The sequence below is a fragment of the Papio anubis genome, chromosome 1, assembly GCF_008728515.1.
Source record: "Papio anubis isolate 15944 chromosome 1, Panubis1.0, whole genome shotgun sequence".
In the NCBI taxonomy this organism is placed as follows: Eukaryota; Metazoa; Chordata; class Mammalia; order Primates; family Cercopithecidae; genus Papio; species Papio anubis.
Window position 1 is genome coordinate 161375134 of NC_044976.1, and position 12670 is coordinate 161387803.

Here is a 12670-nt window from a genome sequence, read left to right on the forward strand (position 1 = left end):
ACCCGGGAGGCAGAACTTGCAGCGAGCTGAGATCTTGCCACTGCACTCCAGCCTGGGCGAAAGAGCGAGACTCCGTCTCAAAAAAAAAAAAAAAAAAAAAAGAGTTATGAAGGTGTCTAGATAAGGCGTGTGAAAGAGCATTATGTTAGGAGTCAAACACTAATCCTTGGCTCTGCCAACTTGTCAGCATTGTGGCACTGTGAGCAAGTCTCAAAATCCCTATATAAGAATAAGGCTAATAATACTCACACGGCCTCTTTTGCAATGTTGTAGTGAAGAACAAATGAATTTATGTAAATGAAAGTGCTTGAGAGAGCTATCCAGATATTAGCACTGTTAATACTATTCTGATTCCTGAGGAGGCGATGGACTATGTACGGGGCACCTTTCCTGTTCTTTGTATTGCCAAGGAAGAACATATTACCACTTAAAGAAGATTGATTCTGTAACAATCATGAAGTGTACTATAAAAATACAGATCAATATAACAACAACAGACTTGATGTCAACCACTGAATCTATTTGAAGATAATGCTCAAGACTTCTAGAACAGTGTAAATATTTACAAAGTCGCCTGAGTTTTCAATGTTTCATAGATAAATGAGAATGAAATCATCGAGAATTTTTTTTCTCTTTCCCTTAGTTTCTATTTTTAACTTCTGTACAGTATCAGATGTAATATCCTGGTGTTCTTTCCCAACTCCTGGCCCCTGCCCATAAAGTACACGCATGCTACAGGAATCCAGCCTCACTTTGGATGCTTCCTGCCCAATTATTGTTATTTTTACTGTGACTAAAACATTGAGAAATACAGATGAACTGTTCTGTGGATGAAATAGTGGAAACCATCTAACAGACATGAGGGATCATTCAATTCAGAAATGTGGCATACTTTCAGTATTCACTCCTTAGTAGGACAGAATGTTGCTATAAGGAGTTCCAGAAATCGCAGTGCCAGTTGAAGATTGGCAGTTGGTTCCTTCCAGCTGTTCTTAAAGGTATTCTCTCTGCAGGAATTTAAAAAGTGGCTCACAGTTATAGCTTAAGATGTTTATGTTTAGCTGTTTCTGTTTCGATTCTTCTCTTTGAGAAAATAGGATGTTTTCTAGTAGTGAAGGGTTTATGAAGTTCTGTGGCATTAGATCTAAATGATCACGACTGTGAATAGCTGGTAAAATTAGTGGAGAAAAAAAGTCATGTGTGGGGCATACAATTATGGAGCATAAAATTAGTTACAAAAAAACTAATTTTTATTGTTAATGTTATACGCTTCAACTGGTTGTGGCAGCATCAGGTAGACACCCCAAGCGAAAGAGAAGCAGAGAGTCCTTGGCATGATTTCAGGTTTCAGACTCCCTCATGGTCTTTAGAAACATCCTTCTGGGGCTTCCTTATCATGCTGTTAGGTGTACATCTGTTGAGGACAGGGGAAAAGAGAAAAAAGCTTTTGAGATGGAAGCTGCCTTTATCTAAAATCCTTTTAAAATCTAAATCCTGTTTTCAAAAAGAGTATTTTTGTTGTGATTATTTTACATTTAAGGGTTAAATGTATTAAAATTAAAATATATAATAAGTAACATGGTAGCATAGTAAATAAAAATATGAAGCATACTCTACTTTCTCAGTTTACCAAGACATGGGGAAAAAATAAAACTTATAAGACAGATAAATTATAGCGGTGATTATACCATTACTAAAGTGCTCTTTGATTTTCGTTTTCTTTTCTTTTGTTTTTAGAGATAGGATCTCACTCTGTTGCCAGGATGGACTGGAGTGCAGTGGTGCGATCACAGCTCACTGCAGCTTCTAACTCCTGGGCTCAAGTGATCCTCTCATCTCCTGAGTAGCTGAGACTACAAGCATGCATCACGGTGCCCGGCTGACTTTTAAATTTTTGGTAGAGATAGGGTCTTGCTATTGTTGCCATGGCTTGTCTCAAACTCCCAGCCTCAAGTGATCCTCCTGCCTTAGCCTCCCAAAGAGTTGGGATTTCAGGCGTGAACCATGGCACCTGGTCAGCTCTTTGATTTTCAAAGCATCATATAGATTTCAAATAAACAGCTGAGTTTCTTATACAGAAATAATAATGCATGTTTTTCAATGTTCAGGAAATTTTATTTATTCAGGAACTCATCTATTGTACAAAGCAAAAATGCCTATCTCATAAATAGAATTAAAATTTGAGTGACTTACCCTTAATTTTTTATTTATGTAGCAAAATAAGGAATAAAAAATTAACAATTATTGAGGGAGGAGGAACTCTTAATTATTTTAGAGTTTTTACATAAATCAGAAAAAAGATTTTTTTCTTGAACTATTTAGAATTATACAGAATTGGGGCAAACAAGTAGCCTATAAAATGAGTACTAAACTCAAGTACTGAGTGGCTTGAATTTAGTCTGCACTAGATAGAACTTGATGAAGGCTATTGGAAGGAGGAAAGTGAGTTTGGTATTGAACTTTGGGACATTGTGTACACACAGTTAAAAAAAAAGTGTAGCTATAGTTGAATTTTTAAAAGTTTATTATCGAAATGGAAATTGTTTATTGTTCATAACTTTTCATTATTCTTATTAATATAAATGTATACATTGCAACAGTTTTAGATTCTGAAATTATAAAGGTAGTAGTATTGAAAAGAATTAGATTTGTTATAATGAATATACCATACTAATGTAAAATGTTAATAATAGAGGAAACTGGGGATGGATATATGCAAACTGTTAGTACTTTTTTTTTTTTCTTGAGATGGAGTTTCACTCTTATCGCCCAGGCTGGTATGCAGGGGCGCGATCTCTGCTCACTGCAATCTCTGCCTCCCGGGTTCAAGTGATTCTCCTGCCTCAGCCTTCTTAGTAGCTGGGATTACAGGCATGTGCCACCATGCCCGGCTAATTTTCATATTTTTAGTAGAGACGAGGTTTTACCATGTTGGCCAGGCTGGTCTTGAACTCCTGACCTCAAGTGATCGGCCCGCCTTGCCCGATCCTCAGCACTCCGAAAGTGCTGGGAATACAGGCGAGAGCCACTGCACCCAGCCTGAGTACTATCTTATTAATTTTTCTGTAAAACTAAAATTGTTCTAAAAAACAAAGTCTAATTAAAAAGAAATTAATAGAAAACAAGAATCACTAGTTTTATACAATCTTTTTGTTCTGGGATTGTTTCCATTATCTGTAAAATCTAAGCATTCAGAGATAAACAAATATTAAAATATTCCTTTAGTATTTTCCTTGGGAAAGTATCATATTACTTAACTATTTGAACCATTTCCAGATTTAGTACAGACTCCTATTTAATAGTTGGTTTGTTAGTACCTAACAAGAACGCTACAATATAGATTTTTATTTCCTCACCAAAGTGAAAATTTTTGCTGTCTGTTTTCTGTAAGTTTAAAGCATATAGGTTTTATTTTCTTTTAAAAGTTAAGATTTTAGAGTTAAGAGTGCGGTTCAATTTATATTTTCTAATTAAGCATTTTCTAAAGCTAAAGACTGATTAACATCTTTGGAATGTTTATTACATATACAGATTACAATAAAAGTGTATGAAGTTCACAACAGATGGTAATGTGAAATTTTATCTTGAGCTGGTATTTCAAGTATTATTTTAAAACCTATTTATACTTATTACCTTAAGTTTATTCTTTTAGCTGCTTTATAATTTTTTTTTCAAAATTTAACCCTGTTGAAGATTGTAACAAATCTATTCTAGTTGCTACAGTCTAAAACAGTGCTTGGAAATACTGATGCTTAGTGTTATTTCTATGATTACTTTAATAACATTTCCTGAGTTTAATTTTTTCATTACCCAGCTATCTTTCAGAACTGGTATATTGATTTTTCTAATTAATATTCTTTGTACTTGGGATGGTATTTTTATTTTGTACTTCTAAAGAATTGAATAGCATAACCACTACAAGTGATGTGCTTGCTATGTTATCATATAAATGCTCAAGGTACACCTTCTAATGTTGAAAAATAGGAAAATAAATTGACCTTGATGAAGTGTGTCTTCTTTTGTCTGTTCCCAGGAAAGTTTATTTCAGGTATTTCTTCTGCTGAAATGATTAGCGTTAACAGCTTTTCCCCTCCATTTTATTTCACAGGGTCTCTTCATCTTCCTGATATATGGGGTGTACAACACAGAGGTAAGTCTGCTTGGAGTATCTCAAGGCTGACAGAGTGAATGAGAGAAATGACAGGTTTCTTATCTTGATAACTGAGGAACAAAGTTGGTTTTTCATATGAGTGTCCTACTGCCCTTCATGCTTGGACTAGCTTATATGCATCCCAGCTTACCATTAAACACTGACACCCTGAATAAAGGGACAGCCTCATTTCTCATAGGCATTGACTAATATTTTACGACTGCCTTAAGTTTTTCAACTTTCAGTCTTTAACACTTAGCTATTGTAGAAAAAAACAAAAAACAAACAAACAAAAAACTCAGCCTCTCCTATACTCTCACTCAACAATCAACACAGAAGATTTCTGTGACCAAATGTGTAGGGGTTTCTCCCCACACACTGAGGAAACAATCGATTCTGCAGCAGACACCACCGGGGTGTTCTCCAGTTCAATTCTGACACTATCTACCTGGAGACAGCATCAGATCCCACAGATTAAGAGCCCAGGCCTACAAGACTGGCCCCATTTCAGATGCCAATCACGAGCCCCAGGTTGTTCTACCCGTGCTCTGACTCACCAGCTATAAATCGCGGTTCCCATGACCCCTTCCTTGGGCTTGATTAATTTGCTAGAGCAGCTCATAGAACCCAGGCAAACACTTACGTTTTCCAGTTTACTATTAAGGACATTACAAAGGCTATCGATGAACACCAGATGAAGAGATGGATAGAGGAAGGTATGTGGGAAGGGGCGTGGAGCTTCCATGCCCTTTCCGGGTGCGCCACCCTCCCGGAACCTTCACGGGTTCGCTTACAGGAAGCTTTCCAAACCCTGTCCTTTTTAGGTTTTTATGGAGGCTTCACTACACAGGCATGATTGATTAAATCATTGGCCATTGGAGATCAACTTAACCTTCAATCCCTCTCTCCTCCCCGGAGGTCGGGGGGTGGGACTGAAAGTCCCAAACTCTAATCCTGCCTTGGCCTTTCCGGTGACCAGCCCCCATCCTGAAGCTACCTAGGGGTTGCCAGCCATCATCAGTCGCTTTATTAGCATACAAAAAGACATTTATTACTTTGCAGATTCCAAGGATTTTAGCAGTTGTGTGCCACAAAACGGTTCAAAGTCCAAATATATATTTCACAATATCACAACTATACTTGACAGAATTAAAGTGTCAGTTTAAGTGGTGGAATACTTACATGTTGTTTCATGGGATTAGAAAAAAAGCAATTACTTCTTATCTCAAAATGCTCATTAAATATCGTCCTTAAATTTTTTAGGGCAGGCTCAGAGAGGTCCATAAGTATTAGTAAATAATCCCTATGGTTTCGATTGTGAAATTTCTCAGAGAATTTATTATTTAATTATGAGAAATTATTTAGCTAGAAACATTGTGATGTACATGTAATTTCATTAAGAAAACATACTATGTAAATAAGCTGTTGTCATAGTTCTGGTTCTTTTATTTAAAATTTCTCATTTATAAATATCCTTTGCTAGGAAAATGTCTGGTTTAGATTTCTGCGTGCTTAACATGAAATCGAATGCCTTGTGCACATTAGGCACTGAATAAATATTTGTTGTTTGATTTTGTTGATATAACTTTGATTTTAAGATTTTACTTCATTACTTTCCTTTACGAGAAAAATTTCTAAATTTGCAATGAGTTTCTCGGCATTCTGTACTGGCGAGGAGAGTGGATCCTAGCAGAGCTCTTAGAATGGCCTGGTGGTTAATTTTGCATAAACAATATAAAGGGCCAGGCATTTATAACATGGCAAACAGACTGATTAGCCAGGCTAAGGTATGGGGGCATTTAAATAAGATGTGATGATAATGAAGTATGTGTGTGGGCGTGTTTTACAGGACTGCTGCACCTGGATTACGCTCGGTTTCCTCTTCCAGTAGCCTTCAGGAAGGTTGGCAGTAAGACAAGATTTTTTTGCTTTCTTTTTTTTGCAACGGTACCACTAATTGCGGTTTCAAAGCAGGCTCCTCCTATAAATGCAAAGGATATGCGCCCATTATTAGTGCTTCCAAATTCAAAGGGATAACATAAGCACCTGTTTTAATAAATGTTGAGCATTTGGAGTTGAATGCTTCTTGATAGAATCAAAAGTGCCCTCAATGATCCACTTCTGAGTTTGAATTTTATTTCAAGACCTGGATTGCAAAACCTAGAGTGAAGAAAGCCCTAATATTGAATCCTCAGTTTCCCCCACCTTCTCTTTCAGCCCCTTTCTCTGCATCTCCCACGCCACGCTGTAGTACAGTCCCCCGTAACTTCCCGCCCCTTGGATTCCACCTCCTGAGCGTTTTCCCCCCAGAAACCCTCAACCACTTTCATCTCCTTCAGTGCAGCCCACCAATCACGCCTATGCGCCTCGAAAGCCCCTTTTTAGTAGGGCTCCAAATCCCCGCCTCTCCTGCCCTTGCTCCCCCGCCTCCGCCCAACCGCCCCAGTGATTGACAGGCAGACCGGGCGGAAGCTGCGGCGCAGGCGCCCTGGCTCCTCAGACCTCCCCTCTGGCCGGGTCGAGGAGTTCCCAGCAGACACTGCGCCGCGGCTGCGCAGTACACGGGAGGCTTTTAATTCCATTGTGGAGAGGACGGCGTTATTTTTATTAACTGGAGGCGACGGCGGCTGCGGCGGCGGCGGGACCCGTAAGTGTTGCCGGTGGGTCCAGGAGGGAGAGGGCGAGGCCTGGGGAAGAGTCGCAGGACCATGCGTGCCGGTGCCGGAGGCGACTGGGCTGGGAATTAGTGCTGGGCGCGTTGCGGTCTGGGCGGCGGCGCGGCGGGGTCCTTAGCGCTGCGGTGGTCCCGGCCCGGGGCCCGGTTCCACCTCCTTTCCTCCCTCTTCCCTTTTCCTCCTCCTTTCCTCAGCCAGGCCTCCTCCGGGGTATGAAAATCGGCAGTGGGTTCCTGAGTGGCGGCGGAGGTACCGGCAGTAGCGGTGGTAGCGGCTCCGGCGGCGGTGGTAGTGGCGGCGGCGGCGGCGGCAGCAGCAGCGGCAGGAGGGCAGAGATGGAACCCACCTTTCCCCAGGGTATGGTTATGTTCAACCACCGGCTTCCCCCGGTCACCAGCTTCACCCGGCCGGCGGGGTCGGCCGCCCCTCCCCCGCAATGCGTGTTATCCTCCTCTACCTCCGCAGCCCCGGCCGCTGAGCCCCCCCCTCCGCCAGCCCCGGACATGACTTTCAAGAAGGAGCCGGCGGCGTCAGCCGCGGCCTTCCCCTCGCAGAGGACCTCCTGGGGATTCTTGCAGTCTTTGGTTAGCATCAAACAGGAGAAACCCGCGGATCCTGAGGAGCAGCAGTCCCACCACCACCATCACCACCACCACTATGGGGGGCTGTTCGCTGGAGCTGAAGAGAGGTCTCCAGGCCTAGGAGGCGGTGAAGGGGGGAGTCACGGCGTCATCCAGGACCTCAGTATTCTCCACCAGCATGTCCAGCAGCAACCAGCTCAGCACCACCGCGACGTATTGCTCAGCAGCAGTAGCAGGACTGATGACCACCATGGCAGTGAGGAGCCAAAGCAGGACACTAATGTCAAAAAGGCAAAAAGGCCAAAGCCAGAATCTCAGGGAATTAAAGCCAAGAGGAAGCCAAGTGCATCTTCCAAACCTTCTTTGGTTGGAGATGGAGAAGGTGCCATCCTCTCCCCAAGTCAGAAACCTCATATCTGTGATCACTGTAGTGCTGCTTTCCGAAGCTCCTATCATCTGCGGAGACATGTCCTCATTCATACAGGAGAAAGACCTTTCCAGTGCAGCCAGTGTAGTATGGGTTTCATTCAGAAATACCTACTACAGAGGCATGAGAAAATTCATAGTAGAGAGAAGCCATTTGGATGTGATCAGTGCAGCATGAAGTTTATTCAGAAGTACCATATGGAGAGACACAAGAGGACACATAGTGGAGAAAAGCCATATAAGTGTGACACTTGCCAACAGTATTTTTCAAGGACTGATAGATTGTTGAAGCACAGGCGCACATGTGGTGAAGTCATAGTTAAAGGAGCCACTAGTGCAGAACCTGGGTCATCAAACCATAACAATATGGGTAATCTGGCTGTGTTGTCTCAGGGAAATACAAGTTCTTCAAGGAGAAAAACAAAGTCAAAAAGCATAGCTATTGAAAATAAGGAACAGAAGACCGGTAAAACAAATGAATCACAAATTTCAAATAATATAAACATGCAGAGTTACTCAGTAGAAATGCCTACCGTGTCTTCCAGTGGAGGCATAATTGGCACTGGAATAGATGAACTGCAGAAAAGGGTGCCAAAATTGATCTTTAAGAAAGGAAGCAGAAAAAATACAGACAAAAACTACCTTAACTTTGTGTCACCATTACCAGACATAGTAGGACAGAAATCCTTGTCTGGAAAACCAAGTGGCTCACTTGGCATAGTATCAAATAATAGTGTGGAGACCATTGGTCTTCTCCAAAGTACAAGTGGCAAACAAGGTCAAATAAGTAGTAATTATGATGATGCCATGCAGTTTTCAAAGAAAAGAAGATATTTACCAACTGCCAGCAGCAACAGTGCCTTTTCTATAAACGTAGGACACATGGTCTCCCAACAGTCTGTCATTCAGTCTGCAGGTGTCAGTGTTTTGGACAATGAGGCACCATTGTCACTTATTGACTCCTCAGCTCTAAATGCTGAGATTAAGTCTTGTCATGACAAGTCTGGAATTCCTGATGAGGTTTTACAAAGTATTTTGGATCAATACTCCAACAAATCAGAAAGCCAGAAAGAGGATCCTTTCAATATTACAGAACCACGAGTGGATTTACACACCTCAGGAGAACACTCAGAATTGGTTCAAGAAGAAAATTTGAGCCCAGGCACCCAAACACCTTCAAATGATAAAGCAAGTATGTTGCAAGAATACTCCAAATACCTCCAACAGGCTTTTGAAAAATCCACTAATGCAAGTTTCACTCTTGGACATGGTTTCCAATTCGTCAGTTTGTCTTCACCTCTCCACAACCACACTTTGTTTCCAGAAAAACAAATATACACTACGTCTCCTTTGGAGTGTGGTTTCGGCCAATCTGTTACCTCAGTGTTGCCATCTTCATTGCCAAAGCCTCCTTTTGGGATGTTGTTTGGATCGCAGCCAGGTCTTTATTTGTCTGCTTTGGATGCTACACATCAGCAGTTGACACCTTCCCAGGAGCTGGATGATCTGATAGATTCTCAGAAGAACTTAGAGACTTCATCAGCCTTCCAGTCCTCATCTCAGAAATTGACTAGCCAGAAGGAACAGAAAAACTTAGAGTCTTCAACAGGCTTTCAGATTCCATCTCAGGAGTTAGCTAGCCAGATAGATCCTCAGAAAGACATAGAGCCTAGAACAACGTATCAGATTGAGAACTTTGCACAAGCGTTTGGTTCTCAGTTTAAGTCGGGCAGCAGGGTGCCAATGACCTTTATCACTAACTCTAATGGAGAAGTGGACCATAGAGTAAGGACTTCAGTGTCAGATTTCTCAGGGTATACAAATATGATGTCTGATGTAAGTGAGCCATGTAGTACAAGAGTAAAGACACCCACCAGCCAGAGTTACAGGTAAGGTCCCAAAAGTGACCAGGCTGGGGGTCTTCTAATGTAATTTTGTTTTATTTTGACAACACTGCCATTGGAATGTTTCTACACGATCCTATTAAGAATAATGTGATGCCCTTTCAATGCAACTTTTCATATTTAGTTTATTTTGTTAGTGTGATTTTAGCTCTGTTTGTATTATGATTTTTAATCAAAATCAATAGATTAAAAATAGTTTGACATTCAAAGTGACAATGTTTAGCAATCAAATTTACATGTATAGATCGTCAGGGAATAGCCCAAATGTTTTAAATGCAAAAAAAAAAAAAAAAAGGAAAAAAAAAAACAACAAAAAAACCCTACAAAAAAACAAAACAAAAAAAACTTTGTTGCTAGGATTAAGGTTATTCTAATTGCTTTACTCTCAGGAAAGTGTAATAACGCATGGGAATTCTGTACGTTATCACTGTAATGGAATATCCAATTTACAGATAGTATGATATACATTTCATCATTTAAGTAAGGGATCGAAAACATTTCAAATTGCTCTATCTGGGCTGATATACATTTCGTCATTTAAGTAAGGGATCGAAAACATTTCAAATTGCTATCTCCATCTGGGCTGATCCAAAATTCTGAGATTGTTGGCTACCTATATTTTGTTGCAGCTTTTAAATGTACTCTGAACTTCCAAACCACGTTCATTCCAGCCTGGTAGAACAAATATTCTTGGATCTTTGATCAAAGCCTGGAATGATAGCTTTAATAAAAGAAGGAAAAAAAAAAAAAAAAAAAAGCAAAAAGCACCCTCTCTTTATCCCAACTGTAACAAGGCTGTAATTCCATCAAGCGATTCTACTGACATCTAGTACAGTGTTGAAACCCAAGTGGTTGGCTGGTTCTAGTATTAGAACTCAAGTTGAAATTATATGATTAACTGAAATTTGGGGTATGCATTATTTATTATACATGGCCTAAACGGTTCTTTTGTTTGCGCTGTTACATATTACCTACACTTCTGAGTTTTTTTTTCTTGTTCTCAGCCTCTCTTTAAAAAGAGTTCTTGGGCCTTCCTTATTCCCTCTTTCTATTTTGACAGTTTTAATTTTAGTACCATTTACATTCCAGTAGGTAATTATGCGCTTTATATGCCTTAGGGCATCCAAATACAAAACAATAGGGTAAACATCCCCAAAACCCACCTTTTTTTAAAAAAAAAAAAAAACCCATACAGATTTCCATATATAATAAAACCCCATTAATAAGGTTGTAATTCCAACTGGTGACATAACTCCTGTGAGGGATGATGTGTCTGCATATAGTAGTAACATCAGAACCTCTTTGTGAAATTGCGGCCTTTAATGTACATTTTAATAAAAGGGTGCATTAGTATTGTACAGGGGTCTTGTAAAGTCATCAAAACTTGCTATGAACTCTAATTGCCATTTGAAGCTACTGATAGGCAGTGGCTCTACTCTAAACTGCTTTTTAGCAATTGTATTTTTTTCCTGATTATATTTTTTAATGTACTTTGATGTTTATGCTGATGAGTTTTTTATGTACTTTTGGTGATGTTTCAGTCTTATGTACTCTTCTGACGTCAGAAAAGTACCACTGGTTGTTTGCAGTCTTATTGTGTAATCAGCCTACCGCAGGCTTCCATGTATAATAAAGTAATTAATATTGTGCAAGTGTAAAACACTTCTGTTATAAAAGCAGTGTTTGGAAAATAAGAAATATTAAAAATGGTTACAAAGTATTAGTTAATTTCCTTTTCCCACTTTCCTCCCTTTAGCTTTAGCAGCTAAAGGGTCACCAACTTGTCATTGCAAGATTCTTAGAAAATGTACTTAATCTTCTTAAATACACTCAGTACTAAAAAGTGTTTATTTCTTATTTCAGTAAGTGCGGTAAGTTCTATTGAGTACAGAGTACAAGCTGTAATCAAAGGATGGAGAGGACCTTTACCACTGTATCTCTTAAGCTGTATGATTTTTCTCCAGTTTGTTTTATACAGGTTTTGAATTTCTTTAACTTTTATTGTGTGTACTGAATACTGCATATGTATTATTCTGATTGTTTGCTCTAGTTTACTACCAATAAAAGTCCTGTTAATCACAAAATTGAAGAAAGGAGATATTACTTAATATGCAGTACGTTTTTTAGAATTTTCTATTAACCTTTTTCTAAAATATTCACATCTGCGGTATAACCTGCAGTTTAGAGGCTTGTATTTTAATTGTATTTTTTTAACTTAGGTATTTTATGTTTCTTGGTTTATTTTAGTTGAAAATGGATTCAAGGCTGGATGTGGTGGCTCACACCTGTAATCCTAGCCCTTTGGGAGGCCAAGGCAGGTGAATTGCCTGAGCTCAGGAGCTTGAGACCAATCTGGGCAACACAGTGAAACCCCGTCTGTACTAAAATACAAAAAAGCAACTGGGCGTGGTGGCATATGCCTGTAGTCCCAGCTACCCAGGAAGCTGAGGCAGTAGAATTGCTTGAACCTGGGAGGTGGGGAGGTTGCAGTGAGCGGAGATTGTGCCACTGCACTCCAGCCTGGGCGACCGAGCAAGACTCTGTCTCAAAAAAAAAAAAAAAAAGGATTCAGATTTATATAATATTAAATTTTTGTTCTTCCATGTTACTATGCACCCAAAACATATTCAATGTTCATAAAATATTCATTGTTTTATGACAACATGAAAACATTCAATGTTTTATGAACATTGAATACTTTATGAACATTGAATATGTTTTAGGTGCATAATAATATGGAATAATAGAAATTTAATAGTATATAAATCAGAATATGTTTTATTGAAATTGGGTTAGCCATCCTAATATTACTCCTGAGAAATTATTTATCGAGGTTTCATTTTAAATCAGATTCCAATATCTTCTGGTTTTAGGTGCATCCTTTTTTACCTCAAAAAGGTTGTAATATACTATGGCACCAGTTTTGGGAAAAAA

General features: G+C 39.6%; 1 protein-coding gene and 2 long non-coding RNA genes across 6 annotated transcripts; 2 read left to right on the forward strand and 1 right to left on the reverse strand.

The window, feature by feature from the left end:
* The first annotated feature begins 889 nt into the window (after window positions 1-889).
* LOC116271012 lies at window positions 890-6101 on the forward strand. The gene is made up of 3 exons (XR_004179336.1): window positions 890-1024; window positions 4109-4150; window positions 6000-6101. It is a non-coding gene; the product is annotated as an uncharacterized LOC116271012 (long non-coding RNA).
* Window positions 1031-6569, reverse strand: LOC101000555. Of its 2 annotated transcripts, none has more exons than XR_002518052.2 (3): window positions 6011-6569; window positions 3999-4176; window positions 1031-1414 (listed from the first exon to the last, which is right to left on the reverse strand). It is a non-coding gene; the product is annotated as an uncharacterized LOC101000555 (long non-coding RNA). The 2 variants fall into 2 exon arrangements; XR_002518053.2 differs by having other exon boundaries at window positions 4794-6569.
* Window positions 6570-6682: 113 nt separating this feature from the next.
* Window positions 6683-11820, forward strand: ZNF281 (zinc finger protein 281). Of its 3 annotated transcripts, none has more exons than XM_009190577.3 (2): window positions 6683-6797; window positions 7020-11820. In XM_009190577.3, the coding sequence occupies exon 2, from the start codon at window positions 7038-7040 to the stop codon at window positions 9723-9725; it is 2688 nt and encodes an 895-aa protein (XP_009188841.3). In that variant the 5' UTR covers window positions 6683-6797; window positions 7020-7037; the 3' UTR covers window positions 9726-11820. The 3 variants fall into 3 exon arrangements, with proteins under 3 accessions (XP_009188841.3, XP_003893392.3, XP_009188850.3); XM_003893343.4 differs by having other exon boundaries at window positions 6690-6797; window positions 7024-11820; XM_009190586.4 differs by having other exon boundaries at window positions 6706-6810.
* The last annotated feature ends 850 nt before the right edge of the window (window positions 11821-12670 follow it).